The 22,189-nt window shown below is 50.1% G+C and overlaps 1 protein-coding gene across 5 annotated transcripts in view; it reads right to left on the bottom strand.

Moving 5' to 3' along the window:
- Positions 1-22,189, bottom strand: part of GRIK3 (glutamate ionotropic receptor kainate type subunit 3) — a 246,912-nt gene that overhangs the window by 74,256 nt on the left and 150,467 nt on the right. For all 5 annotated transcript variants that reach the window (XM_043877979.1, XM_043877978.1, XM_043877980.1 and 2 more), the window contains exons 3-5: positions 15,607-15,864; positions 7,675-7,856; positions 5,252-5,305 (exon numbers count right to left, since the gene is read on the bottom strand). In XM_043877979.1, the coding sequence (XP_043733914.1) occupies positions 5,252-5,305; positions 7,675-7,856; positions 15,607-15,864 (494 nt within the window). The remainder of the gene's footprint in view (positions 1-5,251; positions 5,306-7,674; positions 7,857-15,606; positions 15,865-22,189) is intronic.

Genomic DNA, 22,189 nt, shown 5'->3' with positions numbered 1-22,189 from the left:
GTTTACTTAAACTCATGTCCATCGAGTCGGTGATGCCATCCAGCCATCTCATCCTCTGTCGTCCCCTTCTCCTCCTGCCCCCAATCCCTCCCAGCATCAGGGTCTTTTCCAATGAGTCAACTCTTTGCATGAGGTGGCCAAAGTATTGGAGTTTCAGCTTCAGCATCAGTCCTTCCAATGAACACCCAGGACTGATCTCTTTTAGGATGGACTGGTTGGATCTCCTTGCAGTCCAAGGGACTCTCAAGAGTCTTCTCCAACACCATAGTTCAAAAGCATCAATTTTTTGGCACTCAGCTTTCTTCACAGTCCAACTCTCACATCCATACATGACCACTGGAAAAACCATAGCCTTGACCAGATGGACCTTTGTTGGCAAAGTAATGTCTCTGCTTTTTAATATGCTGTCTAGGTTGGTCATAACTTTCCTTTCAAGGAGTAAGCGTCTTTTAATTTCATGGCTGAAGTCACCATCTGCAGTGATTTTGGAGCCCCCCAAAATAAAGTCTGACACTGTGTCCACTGTTTCCCCATCTATTTCCCATGAAGTGATGGGACCAGATGCCATGATCTTAGTTTTCTGAATGTTGAGCTTTAAGGCAACTTTTTTACTCTCCTCTTTCACTTTCATCAAGAGGCTATTTAGTTCCTCTTCACTTTCTGCCATAAGGGTGGTGTCATCTGCGTATCTGAGGTTATTGATATTTCTCCCAGCAATCTTGATTCCAGCTTGTGCTTCTTCCAGCCCAGCGTTTCTCATGATGTACTCTGCTTACACAGTGCTAAATGCCATGCGATTTCCATAGAACTTTACTGATGTCAGCATACCTGCTTAATGCTCAGCGTAACAGTTCTATGAGGCAGGACTGTTGCTGTGGCCATTTTACAGATGGGGAATGAGGCACAGTGAGGTGAAGTAACTTGCCCAAGTAAGTGGAAGAAATCTCGATTCTAACTCAGGCAGATGGGCCCCAGAGTGCATGGTCTTCACTCTTGCTATGAGGATGCTAATTTCACTGACTACTTTCTACTTTGTATTGTATTCATTCATTCAGGCATGAATGAGCACCTATTGTATTCCAGGCTCTATTTGGTTACTGGAGATGCAGAGGTAAACTGGGCACTATCCTTGATTCTTATATGCACAGAGGACGCCTACCAGCTGGTGAACCTTGTGTTGGATCCATCTCTAGACAACCCCCCCACCCCCCACCTAAGTGTCTGGCTCGGTACCTGGGACCTTGACAGCGTCTGTAAATGGCTGCTGGATAGTGAGTAAATGAATGATTGAACTGAGGATACACAAAAGCAGGGGAAGCAGGGACTTCCCTGGGCGTTAAGTGGTTAATACTTCACGCTTCCACTACAGGGTGTGTGGGTTTGATCTCTGGTTGGGAACTGAGATCTCACATGTTTCAAGGAAAAAGACCCCCCAACACCCCCACAAAAAAACAAACAAAAACATAAAAATTTAGGGAAAGAAGACACTCTCTGTGGCTAGGATACTGCCCCAGGGTGCAAGGATACATTGGCCCTGCCCCTCCCTCCAAGACCGCCAACCTTGACCCCATGCTGGCAGTGCCATTAATGTGGGGAGCCACCCGTGTCACCAGGGTTATACCTCCCCCAGAGTCTTGCCTAGAAGGTCAGGTCAGACCATGGGGCTGAGAGTTCAAAGCTTCAGCTCCCTGAGGGGACACCCCTCTGGTCTCGGAATGAGGGCATGAGCCAGGTGGAGATTTTAATAGACTGTCTGGAGCCAGGATTGGGAGCAAGGCCCAGAGAAGACTTAAGCACAGGTTCTGTGTGGACACAGTGGATGAGGGGGCAACACTCAGGGCTGGTGAATGAGATCTGTGGATTTTGTTTCTGCCACTTCTAAAGGGACCGCTCAGTGCCCTAATCCTTCTGCTTGGTGGCCAAGCCTTAGATTCTGTGAATCCACTGTACTCTGCCTCCCACTGTCAGACCTCAGCTGGCTAGCCAAGGGGGTCACCTCTCAGGGGGGTGCTACAAACTGGCTGATGACTCAGCCCCTATCCTGGGGGACATTAGAAAATGTGGGGATGGCATTTATTTGTCAGCAAGCCTGAAAATCAATAAGTGGGAAAGGGATGCTAAATCCTGTATACTGGGCAGGATATTCCAGAAGGAACTGTCGAGCCCCAAATGCCTAGATAGTGCCCTGACTGGTACCTGACCAGTCTGAAATTTGACCTGACTGAAAGGAGGGTCTGTTGGGATGTGATGATCCCAGGGCAGCTGAGATGAGCTGAACAGAGATCACAAGGGAGGAGCTGAGGCTGAGAGAGGAGGGAGCATCAGGCCGAGGGAGGGGAATGGAGGAGCCTGGCTGAGTCTCAGGGCAGAGGCTTGGACCATAAACCCATGATGCCCAGAGTTGCTCTGGATCCAGGACCACCCCCACATCTGCTCTACGGCCTCATAGTTCATTCCTGAGTCCCAGTGACTCGAGGTTACTTGAGTGAGTTTTGGTTTGCTCGTTTGAAACCAAAAGAGGCTAAATGTGGGCTCTCAGGCATAGCTGTGAGCTGTGCTTAGTCGCTCAGTCATGACCAACTCTTTGCGACCCCATGGACTGTAGCCTGCCAGACTCCTCTATCCATGGGGATTCTCCAGGCAGCAAGAATAATACAGGGGATCTTCCCAACCCAGGGATCGTACCCTGGTCTCCCGCATTGCAGGCGGATTCTTTACCATCTGAGCCACCAGGGAAACCCCTGAGGCCTAGTTCAGTTCAGTTCAGTTCAGTTCAGTCGCTCAGTCGTGTCTGACTCTTTGTGACCCCATGGACTGCAGCACACCAGGCCTCCCTGTCCATCACCAACTCCCGGAGTGCACCCCTAGAGGCATCACAAATTATTCCCACTTGAAAGGCAAGGAAACTGAGGTCCAGGGAAGTTAAGCAATCTGCCCACGGGCACAGCCAAGAGGTGGTGGAGCAACAACTCTCATCCTTATCTGTGCCTCTGAGACCTGCTCTCCCATCACTGTGCTGGACAGTAATGTGAAAGGGGGATGGGCATGGTCTGCAGGGGGACCACGGCCACATTGGGAGGTCTGCCTGCTCCTCCCCTGTATTTTCCTACAGGGACTCCAAGGCTCTGTTATAGCAACTCAGAGCAGCAAGGACTCAGGGAGGTGAGCCAGCAGGACAGAAGTGTGGGAAGAACGTGTTGAACTAGCACAGGGCTAGTGGGGACCCCTAAGGGCGCAGAGGTCTCAGCACCCAGGGAGCCCAGTGGGGGAATGCCAGGGCTGCCACACCTGGAGAGGGAGCCTGGGATCCCTGGAATGTGCCCACCTTCCCAGACTTGCTCTTCTTCCCTGCTTCTAGCTTCAGATGGAATGTTGGGGATCTGACGGCTTCATCCCCAGCCTCCGATGACCTTCCCAGGAGAGAAGCCAGCTTGGGTGAATAGAATTCCAAAAGGGAATTGGGAAAGAAGATGCCTGGTCTCAGTCACCAGCTTCCAGAATCCCTTTCTCCCACTATGGCTCCTGGCAGGTCCCCAGATCTGAGCTCTGGATCAGGAGAGGGAGCAAGGTGACTCAGACATGAGTACAAGGTATAGTGGCCGGGGGTGCAGAGAGGCAGCGGTGTGCTGGGAAATGCTTAATAACCAGCTCTCAGGGGATGGTAGGAAAGTGTCTTTTATTTGTAGCATCTGCCAACTTCTGTAGTATGAATACTCCTGCCATGGCTAATTTCAAGCTACCTGAGTGATGTCATTGAATATGGAGTTGGGAAGAGATGAACACAATTGGCTCTGGCAATCAACCAGTACATAAAGGAGGAGCGTGGCTCAGATGGTAAAGAATCTGCCTGCAATGCAGGAGCCCCCGGTTTGATCCCTGAGTCAGGAAGATCCCCTAGAGAAGGGAATGGCTACCCACTCCAGTATTCTTGCCTGGAATAGCCCATGGACAGAGGAGCCTGGTGGGTTATAGTCCATGAGGTCGCAAAGAGTCAGACCTGACTGAGCACCTGACACTTTGACTCAACCAGAATGAACCTTGAAGAGCTAACCTGTCTTTGACCTTTGCTGACGCTGTTTCCTCTCTGTGGAATATCATTCCTCTCTCTCCTTGGTGAATTCCCTCTGACCCTTCAAGGCCCAGTTCAAGCATCTTCTTTCCTATAAAGGCAGTCTGAAATTCCCCACCTCCCACCAGCCCTGTGGCATCTGATGCCTCCTTGCACTGTGCCCCATGGCAATCTGTCCAGGCATGTGATGGCACAAGTCTGCTGAATGAATTAGATGTACAGATGCAGACTGGACAGGATGGGAATTCCTTGAGGGCAGGCCTCAGCATCAGGCATCCTGAGACATCTAGCACAGGCCCTGGGTAAGGAATGTTAGCCAGGTGCTGGATGAATGAAGGAACACAGCTAGAGGCCTGCAGAGCTGCAGCAGCAAGTCCGATGTAGATTTCAGGAGACAGTTTTATCAACAGGATGGTTAAAGATGCTGTCACTTGCCCCAGACCTGGGCTGGGCAGAAGAGTCCACCTGGGGCCCAGTGACATCTGAGGGCATTTGGCTCCAAGACAGGGTGGCTGGGAGTCGGTGCCCCTTTGGCACAGGGATCTCTTTATTCTGCTGATCTCAGACCACAACTAATTATCCTAATGGGTTTAAATGGTCCTAAATGTTCTCACGGTTTGGACAAGACCCATCTGGAGCCTGCAGGTGGGCTGGCCCGGCTGACGGTGAGTGGGCAGACTTAAGTGTGGATGCCGCAGGAATCCAAAGTGGCAGCTCCTATTGTTGTGTGAGGCCTGAGACCTGTGTGGAGGTGCGTGGGCCAGGGGCCAAGGGTCATTGTCTTAATAACAGCGCTTCACACGAGTCAGGCAATGCTCTCAGTGCATCAGTGCGTGAACTCACTCAGTTCCCACAACAGTCCTAGGAGGTAGGAGCTACGATCATGCCCGTTTTGTCGAGGGAGAACTGACTTCTGCAAGGTCTCTCTGCCAGCGAGCAGAGGGGCTTGTGTTCGTACTGGCAGGTTCTAGAGTCCCTACCCTTAGTCACAACACAATGCCCCTTCTTAAAGTGGGTGGGCCACAGAGACAAATTGTGCCCTTGTCTGGGGTTACGCCTACAGCCTTAGGAAGCAAGTCTAGCCTGAATATCCTGTAGCAACTGTCCCCCCCGCCCCCCAAGGCTGACCTTGTTCTGAGGGAGCCCCACCCTGACCCATGCCAGGACCCAAAGGTACGTTACCAGTGTGGTGAAGATGAAGTGGTAGTACTCGGTCATCATGCCCATAGCCATGGCCTGTGAGAGAGCAAAGCATCAGCACCCTGCAGGGAACACCCAAGAAGCCCCTCCTTCTCTCTACCCTGGGGAGCTGGGGGTGAGGACAGGGGCAGCCTGGGCTGGCTGGTGGTGGGTTGGGGGAGGCTGGATGCTCGGAGTGGGATGTCCTGTGAGACTACCTTTTGACTGTGATGGTGACCGACTGGCAGACAGCTGGGGACTTCACACCGGAGTGTGCAGCAAAATCACAGGGGACACATTAAAGTGCAGAATCTTGGGCCGCACTCTCCAAAGATGCGAAATTCTGCAGGGCCAGGTGGGGGCCAGGTGTCTGCCTTTTAGGAAGCATCTCTGGGTCTGTGCACTCGGAGAAATGCTGATGGAATCCATCCAACACTGGCTTCTCTAGTGCCCTGACTCCACTCAGCTGAACCCACTGTCCTGGCTCTAGAAAGATGTCTGTGGGAGCCCAGACCCCACCAACCCAACCAGACCTAAAGAGCAAGGTCTATCCTTGGTCTGAGGCTCCCCAGTGGGAAGCGCTGAGACATCTCTGCTTCCCGGGTGCTGGTTGACCACACAGCAGGCCACGTGGCTGCGTGAATTATTATCACACACCATCGTGAAGTCTACATTTTATATTATGTATTTTATTAGAAGTCTATAATCTATAATACTAATGACCATAATGCATTTTCTACAGAGTTCTTCAGAATGCAGGCGCACATAGTGCTCAGGGGGAAATGTCAGGAGGTCAAGTATACTTTGAAAATGCCTCTCATCTCTTCCCGGTCTTGGAGGGGATTCACAGCCTGCATCTGCAGGTGAAAGGCTCCAGCAGTCCTCGGTCTACCATCACGCTCAGCTTGGTTTAGTTCAGGGTCAAGCTGAGCACAGAATCTCCACTTTCAGTTCTAGGGGTTTCCAAGTCAGCAGATTGCGGACTGAATTCTGACTTTCTGGCTGGGTGACCTCAGGCTTAGGACTTTCCCCTGGAGCCTCAGTTTCCCTGCTGGTAAATCAAGCAGGATAATCGCCCCCACTTCCCAGGGGTGTGTGTACACGCACAGAGTCATCCTCAGTGAACATGAGCAGTGGTGGTCTTTATTACCTGGTTCCACGTGCCTGGAAAAGGAGAGAGGCGCCGGGCGCCATGGGCCAGAGAGCGAGGGTTAGGGACTTCGGGGAGCTTTGCTTCTTCCGCTTTGAGTTTAAAGATGTGCCACATGCAGTGCTGACCGTGCCCTGGGCACAAGGACGAACTCCTGCCTTCACTCGTCTCACCGAATTCTCCAGAACCAGAGGAAGGAGGAATCGTTCACTCCATCTATAGAGCAGGGGATGACCGCGGGGCCACTCGCTCTCAGGTCCACCACGCCCCAGGGCAGGAACCGGATGGATTCATGCGCTCAACCGAGTTTTTAGCTGCTGTGCGAAGGTGCCTGGCGGGGGGCTTCCTTGGGGAAGACCCAGGCCGCTATTCCGCTTGGCACCCCTTGCAGGATTGGTGGGGCGGGGGCAGGTGTCAGGCCTTGAATAGATTCCTGGCCCCAGCTCGGCACCTCTCCCCTGGCATCCCTGCATCCCCTCACTGCCACCTGCCTCTCCCGGGGTCATGCGTCAAGGCCCCACAGACTGCCTCCTCCAATTACCAGGGATGCTTCCTGGGACCACACAATTGCCTTTTACACAAAGCACTGGCTCGAATCAGAGTGGTTTTGGTTTCAGCTGCGACACCCCCAGAGGGGGCTGTGAGCGATTTCATTGTTGATTTCTTGGGTGGCTGGCAGAGCTCGCTCTGGTTCCCAGCACGCCACGCTGGGCTCTCCGGGAATGGAGGCGCGGCCAGAACTGCAAGCCACTCTCCTCCCCCACCATCACTGCAGAGCTGAGCAGATGGCACGCGGAGCCTCGATAAACCTCCCAGTGATCGGAGAGTGACCCCGAGTGCCACAGGCCACAGGGAATTCGTGGCTGGAAGAGGCAGTCTGGAGACTGTTCCCGATACCCCTGGGTCTCTCTGTGCTTCCTCAAGTGTTCTATGCCCCCTCAGTAGCCCCTGCTTCCCACTTGCATCAAGGTGATGTGGAAACTATCATTTACTCAGCACCCTCTGTGCTCCAGACCTGGCTGGGCAGTTGATCCATCGTCTCATCCCATCCTCACACCAAGTCGGAGTGTCAAGACCAGTGTGCCCATTTTGCTGCTGGTGAAACTGAGGCTCACAGGGGTAAAGTGACCACCCAAGGTCATATAGCCAGAAAGAGGCAGACTAGGGATCGAGCTCAGATCTGGCTGACATCAGGCTGTGTTTGGGAAATGGGGGTGGCTGGGACAAATGGCAGGCAGATCCAAACCCTCCCTCCCGCTGGCTGGCGCTCACACACCTGCTTGAGGATCTGGGCGGCCATGGTGTGGCTGCAGTCGAAGATGATGCGGAATTCCCGGCCTCGCTTCATCTCCTTGAGCAGCGGGCGCGAGTCGTCAGAGTCAAGGGGGAGCTGGCGGATCTTGAGGCGGATGTTGTACCTTGACGGGGCCATGATGAGCTCCTGCAGTCGGATGAGCCCTGAGAGGTCCCGGGGCACAAAAGACACACGTGAGCACATGGACACACAGTTGCAGATACCACAGACTCAGGTGGTCACAGGTCTACAACCACGCATAGACACTGACGTGTGGCCCACGGAGATTTGTGCATGGACACAACCACACATGTGCAGACACAGGCCCTGGCACACTGGGGCACAGACCCGTGCACCCACAGACATGTGTGCACATACAAACCCATGCTTACACAGACACATGCATGTTGATACAGACAGGACACATGCTTGGGTTGATAGACACATGCGTACACATGTAGGTAAAGGTGTGTACACAGATAATGTGTACACACCTGTAGATTCAAAAGCAGGCACAGACAGCTAGCAAATCCCCACTGACTCCACCCACCTGCTCTCTCTAACCCAGTGGGTGTAGAGGCTTACGGAGCCTGAATTAGAGGCCACCTCCTCCTCCTTCACCCGCCCCCTACAACACTGCAAAGGACGGGACGTAATCTTCCTAAACAGCCTCAGCAACCTGCTGCCAGGATGTGGCACAAGTGGCAGCTCCAGGCTCAGCTGTACCAACTGTTGGACCAGGTAAGCCCAGGCGGTATTTGTGCTGAGTCACCGACCCACCCCCAACCCCCAAGAGCCGGCTCCCTCTGTAAACTTTTCCCGTTCTTCCAGGCTCAGTGCAACCACCTCCTCTACCAAGCCTACCCCTACTGCTCTGCCCGGAGAAGCTGTCTCCACCCAACTCCCATCCTGCCACCCCCCCGCCCTGCCCCCACCAACTCGGTGGCCTCCTCCCTCAGTACTCGCCTCCTCTGACCTCATCTCACTCTCCTTGTCCTGTCACAAGCTCTTCAACATCACGGGGGCTAGGTCTCCACACCTCCCCAGCATAGGGCCTGGCCCTTTGGTTGTGCTCAACATCAATTTCCATAATTGGACTGGCTACTGTTTTTCTTCTCTCTACACTGAAAAATCCATCCTCCACCTTGGCATTTTGCAAAACCACTTAATCTGGGGACTTCCAGGGAAAACTGAATGTCATTTCCTGGAGACAAATGGCTTGCTTAGGTCTAATTAAGTTCATTTCCGTCCCTGTTTCAAGGTCCCTTCTTGCTGACTCCTCTGTGCTTAGCCTGGAAACAAGCCTGCTTGCTTGCTGGTCTCTACAGCCCCGCCCTCCTTAGGGAGGGCTGCGGCAGCACTGGGCCAGGGTCCCGGGCAGGCCGGCCCCTCCCACCTGCTGGGCTCACTGCCCATACGCAGGGCTTGGTGTCTTCATCCTGGCTGCACTGTCCACTCAGCCATGCTCCATTTCCCCGCTAACAGCACTCTGATTTTCCTTCAGGGAACAACTCCTCCCCCACACTCCGTCCACGTGACTCGGGAGGGATCTGTTCCCACGCTAGGGACACAGAATCTGTCCCCACCCTGGTCAATCAGCACACACATTGCTTGAGGCGTAGGTACGGGCTTAGAGACGGATGTGAGATGCCAGTTGGTCTTATCAGATGACTCCCAGGAATTGTGCCAGGGCAACTGGTAAGAGATAACTCTTTTTAAATTTAACTCCAAATTGGGGTGGGGGGGAGTGAGTCTGGAGATCACCACTTAGAACCTGAGAAGGATTCCAACAGGGCAGAAGTCAGGACACACAGAAAGGAATTAAGCCCTAAAGATGTGTGTGTGTGCTAAGTCGCTTCAGTCGTGTCCAACTCTATATGACCCTATGGACTGTAGCCTGCCAGGCTCCTCTGTCCGTGGGATTCTCCAGGCAAATAGCGGGTTGCCATTCCCTTCTCCAGGGGGGTCTTCCCAACCCAGGGATTGAACCCGCATCTCTTACGTTTCCTGCATTGGCAGGCGGGTTCTTTACCAATAGTGCCGCTTGGGAAGCCCAAGCCCTAAAGATACTCGTTTGCAACTCTAAAGCTAAAATCATTCCTGAACTTTCCAGTAAAGGAAATCAACAGAATCCATCCCTCAACCCCATCCCCTGCTTTTTTTTCTCTTTTTCCTTAAGCTAGTTTGCGATGGATTAAAGTTCATGATCAGCTGTTGCAGTGTTCCTATCTGGACAGAGTCCTCATACACAGACAGCCCACATTGCCAGCCTTCCAACAAAAAGTCTGGGCTTCCAAAGCCACTTCTGGCACACACACCTGGGTCTGTTGAGCCCCTTATTCCCATTCCTGAAGGCTGGCATCAGGAAAGCAAGCTGATTGGTATCCTTCTTTCCACTCTGCTGTGGTGTGTGCTAGTCACTCATTAGTGTCCGACTCTTTGTGATCCCATGGATTGTAGCCTGCCAGGCTCCTCTGTGGAATTCTCCAGGCAAGAATACTGGAGTGGGTAGCCATTCCCTTCTTCAGGGCATCTTCCCAACCCAGGGATCGAACCTGGGTTTCTGGCTTTGCAGGCAGATTCTTTACCATCTGAGCTACCAGGGAGTTATCTCTGCTGGGGAGGACAGAAATATTTCTCTGGGACCCAAGCCTCCCAAAGAGCTTCCAAACAAACTTTGCCATGACTGTGGGCATCACGAACCCCTGGCCCCCTGGATGGTCTCAGATCCAGGTGTGTGGCTGGGAGAGGGCTCTGGAGCCCTGGAGGGATCTGGACCAAACAGGGACCCCAGTACCTCCTAATACCAGACTTGATGGGGGCAGGAAGGGGATATCAGGTAATCTTAGCAGAGGAGGGAAGGGCCGCAAGTTCCCCCCAGACACACCCCCCATCCTTGCCCTCCCTCCTCCATGAATCCCGGAAGCCCTTGGTTTGGCTGAATGCTGCTGCCTGCTCACACCTGTTACTCTGCAAGGCCCTGAGTGCACACTTTGCTCGTACGGGCTTAGTTTCCAGACCCAGGCACAGCATCAGTAGGCACGTGGGCTTTGGGGACCCAGGACAGGAGGGCAGGGACAGTGTGGCTCCTGGAGGAGAGCCGTCAGAGCTTTCTTGTCAGCCAAGTTCATCGCCCTGTGTAATGCACAGTGACCCACATTCTCTCGCAGCAAGTGTCAGAACTCCTTCCCATCAGTGTATTCCCGAAGGAGACCAGAGGCTCATCCTAGCCCATCCCAGCAAAAGACTAGGTTCTTCATTTGCCTGAGATGAGCACTCCTTCCTGGCTGCTTCCCTAATCAATCTCTCTCAAAATATCTGCAGTGAATCATGGTTGTTGAAGTCATACTTTTCACTTACAAAGCACTTCTGCATTCATTACCTTATTTAACCATCTCCCTGTCCTAGAAGACATACAGAGTAGGTGCTTTGGCTCCAATATTCAGATAAAGAAACTGAGGCCCATAAAGGTTAAGTGATCCTCCCAAGATTCTGCAGAATGTTAGCAATGGGGTCAAAATTCAAGACCCAATCTTTTGGGCTCTTAGGCTGGGCCTTTTTTTTTTACCCTAGCTTTTTCTAAGCCCCTTCCTTTCATTCTTGATATAAATTTGGCTTTCTGCACAGATTAGGTTTGCATGGCAAAATTCAAAGGGCAAACACCATTGGTCCCTGGAATAATCATTCTTGATATTCTGTAACTGATGATTTGGCATCCTGAAATCATGGGCCAAACTAATGACCAAAGTTGTTTGTATCCCTAGTACCCTGTGTTTTCCTGGGCACACCAAAGTCATATTATAAACTCTTCAGTCACAAACTCCCAAATCTGTGTTTTGCTTCCTACCCCATATGGGATGTTGGCACCTAACAAATTCCACGTAGTAGTAATAGGGACAATATTATAGTTGTTCAGTCGCTCAGTCATGTCTGACTCTTTTGTGACCCCATGGACTGTAGCCCACCAGGCTCCTCTGTCCATGGGATTTTCCATGTAAGAATACTGGAGTGGGTTGCTATTTCCTTCTCCATGGGATCTTCCTGGACCAGGGATCAAACCCATTTCTCCTGCATTGGCAGGAGAATTCTTTATCACTTGAGCCACCAGGGAATAAGTAATAAAGGCTCTTGCCTGTGTCTTCCCCTTGCTCCTACCTCCTGACCAGCCCTGCATGTGGCCCTAGGTGCCATGGTGTGCCCCCTTCTGCTTCTAGGGAACTGTACGTAACAACTCTTCTTTTCACGCCATTGACCTCTCTGTGTCAACACTTGGTCATATCTATTCTTTAGATCCCAGGTGCATTTTAAAGCAGTTCTCCCTGTAGTGGATTGCAGTGATGACTCCAGCTTTCACCCCTCCCCACATCCCCATCCTTTGCCGTGTGACTTTGCAGTGCCCTCTGACTGGGCAGGTGACTTGTTCTACCCACGACACTGGGCTCAACTGTGTGAACTGCTTTGGCCAATGGGGTGTCAGCAGGCATGACTAAAGCAAATACTTGAAATGGAATTGTACCCTGGATTTGTTCTTTTCACCTCTGCCATCGTCATGACCACATGCACGGGGTATCCTGCTGGAGGATGAGAGCCCAGCTACCCCATCATCTCAGCTAAGGCCAGTCTAGATCAGCCAACACTCAGTCGACCCCCGGGCAGGGGAGTGATCCAGCTGAGACCAGAATAACTGCCTGGCCAATCACAGTCAGTCATTGACTCTATGACTTGTGAGCTAAACAAATGCTTATTATCTCAAGCCACATTGTTTTGGGGTGGTTTGTTACACAGAATTATTATCGAAATAGGTAACTGATGTCCCCTCTTCTAGCATATTAAGAGAACCATTGATTTTGTTTGCGTGGCTGTGTGCCAGCCCCAAGGAATGACTCATGGTAGGTGAAATCAGTCAGCAGCAGTCCCATTCCTATCTGAATGGGATGTTTAGGATAGTGGGCACAGACTCAGTGAACTGTATGGGGTGGAAGGCTGGAAGGTTTGGAGACGGATTTTCCTCCCTGAACAGGCACAAATCACATTAAGAAAAATCGCTTTGTCTTCTACCTCTTTCCTTCCCACTGCCTGGGGTGTCATCATGTGAGGATCTGATATTTGGAGCTGCGGCATCTTCATTGTGACCACGAGGGGGAAAGTTAAGGGAACTACAGTGACACTGATCCAGCATCCTGACTCTGATGAATTCCTAAACCTGTCCTGGAAAGGCCCATCTCCAGACTTCTTGTCAGTGAGATAACTAAGTGGCTACTGCTCCAGTCAGTTTGAGTTGGGTTGTCTGTTACTCACAGCCAAAATATCCTAATGGAAACAACCCCCAAAGCAAACACAGTCAAGTGCTTCCCAATTCATGGGTTTGATGACCCACAAGCTGTCCCCTTGAAATATCCTGATTCTGGGAGCATACTTCTTACTACTACTATTCTTCATCAAAGTTATATTATTGTTTGACTGAATCCAACCCTGAATACCTAGTACTAACTGTCTTCTTAACTAAACCAGCTCCATTACTGACTACCCTACATTTTAAAATGTTTGTTGAAAAAAAATAAATAAAATGTTTGTTGAGTTGAATTAAATATCAAAATTGAATTAAACAATAAATACTGAAGGGAAAAGTGTGTTGGGCATTGGAAAAGGTGAAGAAATGAAGATGCTATCCCATCTTCTTTTAAGAAGTGAATCATATTGTACGGGAGTGAGTGCCCACCCAGAAGCCACTGGTCATCAGAGCCAAGAATCAGGTATTGTGTACATATAGTCAGAGCTAGACATCCATGGGGAGAGGAGGTTCCAGATCTCAGCATCTGCTTAGACCAGTCTCACTGGCAACCACCTTGATGCCACAGCATCTTCCTCTGCAAAGCCTCTCTCTCTATCCGCATCCAGCATATGGAGGCCCCAGTCCTGCTGGGCAGCAGTTTATGTCAGTGTCTATTGTGGCCACTCTGCCCATGACACTCCTACATAATTTCAACATGATCTGCTGATATCCAATTCTTCTCTCCCATACTGGCCCCAAGTTCTCTTCCAAGCAACCCTTTTGTGCCTGCCTGGACCAATATAGCCACCTCTACCCCAGTCTTCTTGCTCCACATTCTCCCTCTAACTCTCTGCACATTGCTGTCAGTTCAATTCAGTTGCTCAGTCATGTCCAACCCTTTGTGACCCCGTGAACTGCAGCACGCCAGGCTTCCCTGTCCATCATAAATTCCTGGAGCTTGCTCAAACTCATGTCCATTGAGTTGGTGATGCCATCCAACCACCTTATCCTCTTGTCATCTCCTTCTCCTCCTGCCTTCAATCTTTCCCAACATCAAGGGCTTTTCCAGTGAGTCAGCTCTTCCCATCAGGTGGCCAAATTGCCTAGCTGTCAGTGCCACCCTCTAAAACTCTGCTTTTATTATTCTACTTCTTTGTTCAGCAACACCCAGTGGTCCTCAGATGCTTACAAGATAAAGCCTGAACTCTGAAGCTAGACTGCAGAGACCACAGCCTGATACTCACTGTGTATCTGACCTTTTCCTCCCACCTACCATACTGGGATCCCCTGCTGTTCCTCCCTCGGGTAATGCCTTAACGACTCCTCTTCCTGTCCACCCATCCTCAAGGCCAGGCTCACCCTGCTCTTCCTCTGGTGTCAGCCCACACTAGCCAAGGTCATGGAGCCTCCCCTCACCAAGTGCCTCTAGCTCTGACTGTATAAACATGCCACTTGGTTCTTAGCTTTGATGGCCTGGAAAAGACCAGTGAGCTCTGGGTGGGCACTCACTCCCCTTCAATATGACTAACTTCTCAAGAGAAGACGGGATGACTTCATCTTTATGTCTTCTTCCTTACCAGTGCCCAACATGCCATCTCCTGCCATATTTAATTATAGTTTATTTCCATTTTATTTTCAGCTCAATTCAACTCAACAAATATTTAAACAGTATTCACTATACCAGGTGCTGTGCTAAATGCCGGAAGCACAGAAGGTTCATGGTCTGGAGGCAGAAACAGGCTCCAAGACAGACACTCATTCATAGTGGTACATGAAGACAGACAAAACTACAGGGCTGCAGCAAAACAGGCTGAGACTTGGAGCTGGGCAGCACTGCCTCTCGATGGTTTGGGGCAGTGAGCAGGGGTCAGGGGTCTCTGCCACCCAGGATCTCCTGTCTGGCTCTTCAGATAGAGCAGGAACTCAAGAGATGCTTGTTGAATCCCGAGTTAATGAAACAACTTCTGAGCGTCTCTTCCGAGGGAATCTCTGCCCACTACCCTGACTCCCCATTAGGAGGTAATCAAGAGCTGACATCGAATCACAGGGAGCCGAGAGCTGGAGGGCTCTCTCCAAACTGGCTGCTGTAGTTCTTGACTTGTCACGTGGCAGAGCAGGGCCAGATGGGTTAAGTGACTTGCCAAGGTCACTCTCTAAGAGGCAGGGCTAAGAAACGTCTTGGGACTTGAGTCTTTGGAAAGAAAGAGGCAGAGAGGAAATAGCTCCATGATGCTCAGCTATTAAGTGCAGGGTCAGCCGGCATCATGCACTGTTTGGTTTGAGTCCAGAGTCTGCACTCACAGCCCCACAGCGCAGAGCTGGATGTGAGTGCTTCTGGTGAGAATGTGTGAATGTGAGGGTGTAGGCAGGTGTGGGTGTGGCCATGCAGGTGTGAGTGCAGATTGGAGCATTCTGCCAGGGTTGGGGCGGAGGCAGTTCAGGGCGGCCTGAAGTGGCTTGGGTGTGTGGCTGGTGTGCATGGGGCTGTGGGTGAGTGCAGGGCGAGCATCAGTGTGACTGGATGAGGCTTGGGGTCCAAGTGTGGACAGGGCAGCTGAGCTGAACGAGCAGCAAAGAACCTGATCCTGGGGCTCTGCCACCCTCACCTCCTGCTCTCGGTGTGGCCAGGCGTGGCTACTCACCGGTGCTGTCGTCATAGACCACGGTGGCCGACCGCCACTTGAGGTACTGCACCAGGTCCAGGATGGCGTGGCTGAGAGAGGCGTAGTCCGGGTACAGGTTCACGTAGAAGGTGTCTTTGTTGTCCAGTGGGTGGTGCTTCCAGCGCAGTTGGATGTGGGGCACCTCCAGCGCGTTGCAGATGGATTGGACGGCATTGGTGCAGGAGCCCTGGGACGGCCCGAAGATGGCCACCACCCCCAGCGCCAGCTGGTCACAGGCTGCGACAGGAGGAGGGAGGGAAGGACAGTACAGGGGTCAGTGCTGTCTCGTCAGGCAGCCGGGCACTGTGGGCACGAGGGGCCGTGATCCTGATGCCCTCTGAGGCTGCACCACTGATGAGCTCTGCATCTCAGTTTCTGCATCTAAAACTGGGGCTGTAATAGTCCCTGCTTTAGGGAATCATAGGAAGGTTGAATGAGATAATGAGTATACACTGTTGAGGGGAATGTCGATTGCTGCAGCCAATATGGAAAACAACATGGAGGTTCCTTAAAAGGCTAGAAGCAGAGTCACCAAATGACCCTGCAACCCCACTCCTGGGCATGTATGTGGAGAAAACTCTAATTCAAAAAGATATATGTACCCCATTGTTCACTGCAGCACTACTTACAGTAGCCAAGACATGGAAACAACCTAAATGTTCATCAACAGATGAATGGATAAAGAACATGTGGTGTACAGAGGCGCGCGCGCACATGCACACACACACACACACACACACACGCACACACACACTGGAATATTACTCAGCCACAAAAATGAAACAATGCCATTTGCAGCAATGTAGGTGGACCCAGAGATGATCATACTAAGTGAAGTAAGTCAGACAGAGAAAGACAAATATCATGATACTGCTTACATGTGAAATCTGAAAAAAAAAAATGATACAAATGAACGCATTTACAAAACAGAAATAGACTCACAGACACAGAAAACAAATTTATGGTTTCCAAAGGGGAAAGAGGCGTTGGTATAAACTAGGAGTTTGGGATGAACAGATATACTCTGCTATGTGTAAAACAGATAATCAACAAGGACCTACTCTACAGCACAGGGAACTATACTCAATATTATATGTGTGTGTCTGTGTGTGTGTGTGTGTCTGTGTGTGTAGTTCAATCACTTTGCTGTGTCCCTGAAACTAACACAAAATTGTAAAGCACATTGTAATACTTCAGTTAAAAAAAAGACAGCACAGCACTCATGAAATAGAAATGATGATTGTTGTATCAGCAGTGCTTAACACAGTATCTGGTGCTTAATTGACAACTGCTGAGTGAATGGAGGCTGAATCCCTGCCTTCAAACAGCTACTCGTCCTGGGTGACGCCCAAGGGCTTAGGCAGGTCAGAAGGCAGATGCTTCTGGGAAGGGCAAGAAACAGTGGGCACAGCAGAAGCATGACATGAGCAGGAACCAGGGCAGCTGGTGGCAGGGCAGAGGCTCATGCAGGGGCCAGGCCTAAAAGAGCCATAAAGTGGGACCGCGGGGGCCGTCATGGGGAGGGCTCCCCAGGAGCCACTGCCTTTTTTCTGGCAACTATCTCTAGTTTTCCTTTGGGTTCCGCTGCCTTCCCCACGGCCAGCCTCTGAGCGGTAGGGCTACCGGCTCTAGCTGGACTGTTCACTCACCACCCCCAGGCCAGTCACTGCTTTGGAGGCTGGTCATGTGACTAGTTGGAGCCAATGGGATGGCATGAGACCTCTCACTGAAAAGGGGGAACCTCCTGCTATAACTGGAGCTGGGAGGAGGTGAGATCTGGAGGTAGTGTAGCCTCCAGTGCTCACAGAAACACCTGGTGCTTGCCTGTGAATGGAGACACTGTGGAGGAGAGCAGAGCTAAGAGACAGAGAGAAATATGAGCCCCATGATCAAGAGGCACCCGGGACTTCAGTTACCTGAACCAATACGTTCTCTTCTTGCTTAAGCCAGTTAGGATTTGGCTTTCTGTCACTTGCAACCCCTCAACACAGCATGAGCACAAGCACCAGCTTGTGGCCACGGGAGTGACGCAACGTGCACATCTACGAACACGTGAAGCATGTGGGAGGAGGCGAGGCGTGGGTGAACAGTGGATTCAGACACGTCCTGGCTGCCTCAAGGGCCTCTGGGAAAGACCTTCTGGGCTCTGACCTACCCCTAAGGTTTGCAAAGCCCGGGGCCAGAGAACAAATAGAGGCCCACATGTCAAGTGGCTGAATATTTAAATACTTCAAGTCAAGCTAACAAACCGTTTTGTAAAACATGCCCTTTCCTTCTACCTTGGCAAATATGCTCAAGACAACCGGGAAAGTCAGGTGAGGATGGAGACGTCTACTCAGTGATGTGGGAGGAGGTGGCGCCAGCTCCCCACTCCCCGCCCCCTCCTCTTTGACCACTGGTTTCATACTGAACCATAAAGGGCCTTGAACTCGTCATATGGACCCCTACTTCTTACGTCCAAGCTCTGTCCACACCCCTTACAAGTAGCTGTTTATTTGTCACCCCTAGACGGGGCCTAGGAGTATGACCATGGCAGCGTGGCTGTACCTCCAGAGGATGGCACAGGGCAGAGGCTCATGTAGGCCTGCAGGCTGGCACAGAGCCGGCTGGGCAGAGCGCTGTAAGAGGGATCCTGAAGGAAATGATTCTGATATTGACTGTGAGATGGTAGAGGTAACTATAGTGACAGTTATGCTAGTCATGATGGTGTCTTAAGGCCATGTTGTGAGGCTGTTGATGATCATGGTGATGACACTGGTGGGGGTGGAGTGGTGATGATGCTGTAACAATGGTGCGATGGTGATGAGGGGATTGATGATGATAAATATGTCAATGTCATGCAAGTAATGGTGATGATGATGGTAGGAAGGGAGATGGTAGTGTAAGTGCTGATGAGAGAGGAGGTGATAACCATGTGGATGGTGATAACAGTAATGGTGGTGACGACGTGGGTGGTGATGGGAGGTGACGATGAGGATGCTGAAGGCATGAGAGTGATGGTGATGATGACAGGTGATGTTGGGAAGGATGTGAATGGAGTTGGAAACAATTTTGGTGGTCATGATGATGTTAATGCTATGACTGTAATGGAGACAGTGATAGCAGGAATGGTGGTGATGATGTTGGCATGGATGAGACTGGTGATGATGAAGACGCTGCTGCCACTGCAGTGATGCCGCTGATGATAGTAAGGTGATGATGGTGGTGTTGATGCTTCAAGAGTGGAGGTGATACCATGACTGACAGTGGTAACAGTAACTGTGGTGATGTGCACTGGAGTTGAGGTGTTGATAGTGGTGATGACAGTGTGATATGACGACAATGACCACACTCGGTTTCATTCTGCCAGAGGTGCAATGACCAGATCTCACTGTTGGATTACAGGAGACATAAGTCCTGCCTTTCACCTATTTCTTCTCTGTGGCCTCTCTCCACATCCTTTTTCCTGTCCCCTTCATGTTCCTTCTACCTTCTGAGGGGCTTCCGGCCTGCAAGAATACTGCTGCCCCAAAGGGATGAGAGTAGGGTTATAGCGGCAGCAGCTTTATCTCCAGATGTTTCCAGGGAAGCAGCCAACTCTTGTTCTGGCAGCCCTGAACACACACAGCAGTAATTACATTATTTGTGACTTCAATTTTGAATCCATTTTCTGGTCATTTTACAGTAACTCAGTGGTTCACAGTCATTGCAGGAGTCCACAGCCTGAATGCAGTTCCCCCGCCCCCTTTCCATGGCAATTGTAGTTATAGCAAAAATTATCCCAATCAATTTGTGTCTTAAAAGGAACTGAGCCGCCCAGAGAATAAGTGAAGGCAGAGGAGCCTGGGGAGGGCTGGGTCGATTCCAGGCTCACTCGGGTCAGGCTTGGAAGAAAACACAGACGCTCTCTGAGCTGTTGGCTCAGGCTCCGCCTGGCAGTCACTCTTCTTTTAATTTTCCACAAAACATTTAAAAATAAAGACAATAAGTGAATGTCCCTGTTAATGGGAAAAGACCTTCTGGGCCTCATGTGGAGGGAAGGACTAATTCAGCCAGGGCTGTCCGGGCAGGCGGTGCCAGGCTCTGTGCCTCTGCATCCCCTCAACCCACAGGGCCTGAGGTGGCTGGTCCAGCTGTGATGAGAACCTCTGCCTAGAAAAAATGAATTATCTTTGGGTTAATTAGAATGAGGCCCAAGTTCACCCCCCTGGAAGAGTCCTAATGATGCTCCCAAGAAATACAGTTTTAAAAACCAAAGATCAAAAGGAAAAATAAAGATCACAGAACATGGGGTTCCCTGAGGGATAGAGGGTACCCAATGGGGAGTATGATCCAACAGCAGAAATGCCTTCATGGTCAGACAGCGGTGATTCTAACCACAGCAGGGGTCTGTCTTAGGTGTGTTATCAGAAGGACATTAAGGAAGAGTGATGGCAGACAGGAGCCACTTAATTTTTTTATTGAGATATAATATAATTCAGTGGAGTGCATTAATTTTAAGCATAGACTTCTATGAATTTTTACATATAACTGTACTCTTGTAACTACTACTTAGATCAAAATACAGAACATTTGCAACAACTAAGAAGGTTCTGTCTTCCCCTTTCCAGTTTATATCCACTGGACTCCCTCCTCCATGAAAAGTAATCACTGTTCATTCACTCAACAATGTCTGTGAGCCTCATCCATGATGGTACGCATAGCAAGAGTTGGTTCTGTTTTTATTGCTGATTCAATTCCATTGTATAGCTGTACCTTCCCCCATCTATCCATTCTGCTGTTGATGGACTTTTCATTTATTTCCAACTTTGGCTATTATCAAGAAAGTGGCTAGGAACATCCTTACACACATATATTTCGCTTTAGTAAATATTTCCACACAGTTCTTCTGAGAAGTTAAACCAGTTTTCACTCCCACCAGCATTATGTAGAAAAAATATACCTCAACTCATACCTCCCACCCTACCCAGAAAATCAATTTGAGACAGATCATAAAGCTAACTCTGAAAGACAAAACAATCGAACTTCTAGACGAGAACATAGGAGAATATCTTCATGACCTTAGGATAGAAAAAAACAGAACACAAAAGGCATTAGCCATAATGGCAAACATTGATAAATTGGACTCCTTTAAATGAAAAACTTTGCTCCTCAAAAGATACTACTAAGAGAGTGAGAAGGCAAGCTTATTGGCAATAGATATATGCAATACGTATATGCAACAAAGGACACGTATCCAGAATGTATAAAGATTCCTACAAATCAATAAGAAAATGACAAGCAATTCAATTTTCAAAAGTGGTTGAAAGCCTCCAAAAGACACTCCAGGAAAGAGAAGCTCTAAATGATCTATTAGCATATGAAAAGATGCTCAATAACTCTGGTCATCAGGGAAATACAAAATAAAACCACACTGAGACATCTGCCACATAAACCACCAAAAATAAAACATACCTCACCACAAGTTAGCAAAGACATAGAGCAACCACAACTGTCCTGCTCTACTGCAGGGGCATGGGGTGCTAATTGGTACAGCAATTAGTTGGAAAACTGTTAGGCTAAACATATGCACATGGGATGACCTCACATTTCCACTCCTAGGAAATCAACCCTGAATATTCATTGGAAGGACTGATGTTGAAGCTGAAACACCAATACTTTGGCCACCTGATGTGAAGAACTGGCTCATTGGAAAAGACCCTGATGCTGGGAAAGATTGAAGGCAGGAGGAGAAGGGGACAACAGAGGATGAGATGGTTGGATGGCATCACCAAATCAAAGGACATGAGTTTGAACAAACTCCGAGGGATAGTGAAGGAAGGGAAGCCTGGCACGCTGCATTCCATGAGGTCTCAAAGAGTCGGATGTGACTGCGTGACTGAACAACAACAAGGTATGCATCCAATGAAAAATGTGCTCATTCGTGCGCCAGAAGACATCGGCAAGAATGTTTGTAGCAGGACCACTCTGCGGCCTCACATGGAAACAACTCAAATGTTCAACAGTAAATTTGCTTCTTAAAAATTCTTGCGTATTCATATAATGGAATACTACATGACAATGAAGAACAAGAAACTACTGTTACGTCTGACAACAGAGACAAATCTCAAGATCTATTGAAGGGTGAAGGAAGCAAGACTCAGAAAAGTATATATTGGTATTCTACTTAGGGAAAGTTCAAGAACAAGCAAAACTAGTGTATGCCACCAGAACCATGATTCTGTATTTACGTCATTGAGGAGGCAAATTGATGTGCCATTGAGCGGAAGCAATGGACAGCAATCACATAACATACCCACAACCCATATCCACACAGCCAGGGGTCAGAAATGTGATAGAAAGGTCCTGGGTGTTACGAGATGGAAGCAGGAAGATCTGAACTTGTCTATGGGGTTGGGGAGGGCTCCCCTGAGGATCAGGAGGCTGAGAGGAGAGGGAGGAGTTATTTAGACAAAGAGGTGGGATGGGGAAAGGGAAATATAAGCAGAGGGAACAGCATGTGCAAAAGCCCTGAGGTGGAAGGAAGCATGGTGTCCTGAGGACAGCAGGGACGACTAGAATCCAGAGACTGAGGGGCAAATGA

This window comes from Cervus elaphus, chromosome 20, assembly GCF_910594005.1.
Source record: "Cervus elaphus chromosome 20, mCerEla1.1, whole genome shotgun sequence".
NCBI classification, from domain to species: domain Eukaryota; kingdom Metazoa; phylum Chordata; class Mammalia; order Artiodactyla; family Cervidae; genus Cervus; species Cervus elaphus.
This window is presented reverse-complemented; position numbering and strand designations above follow the sequence as displayed.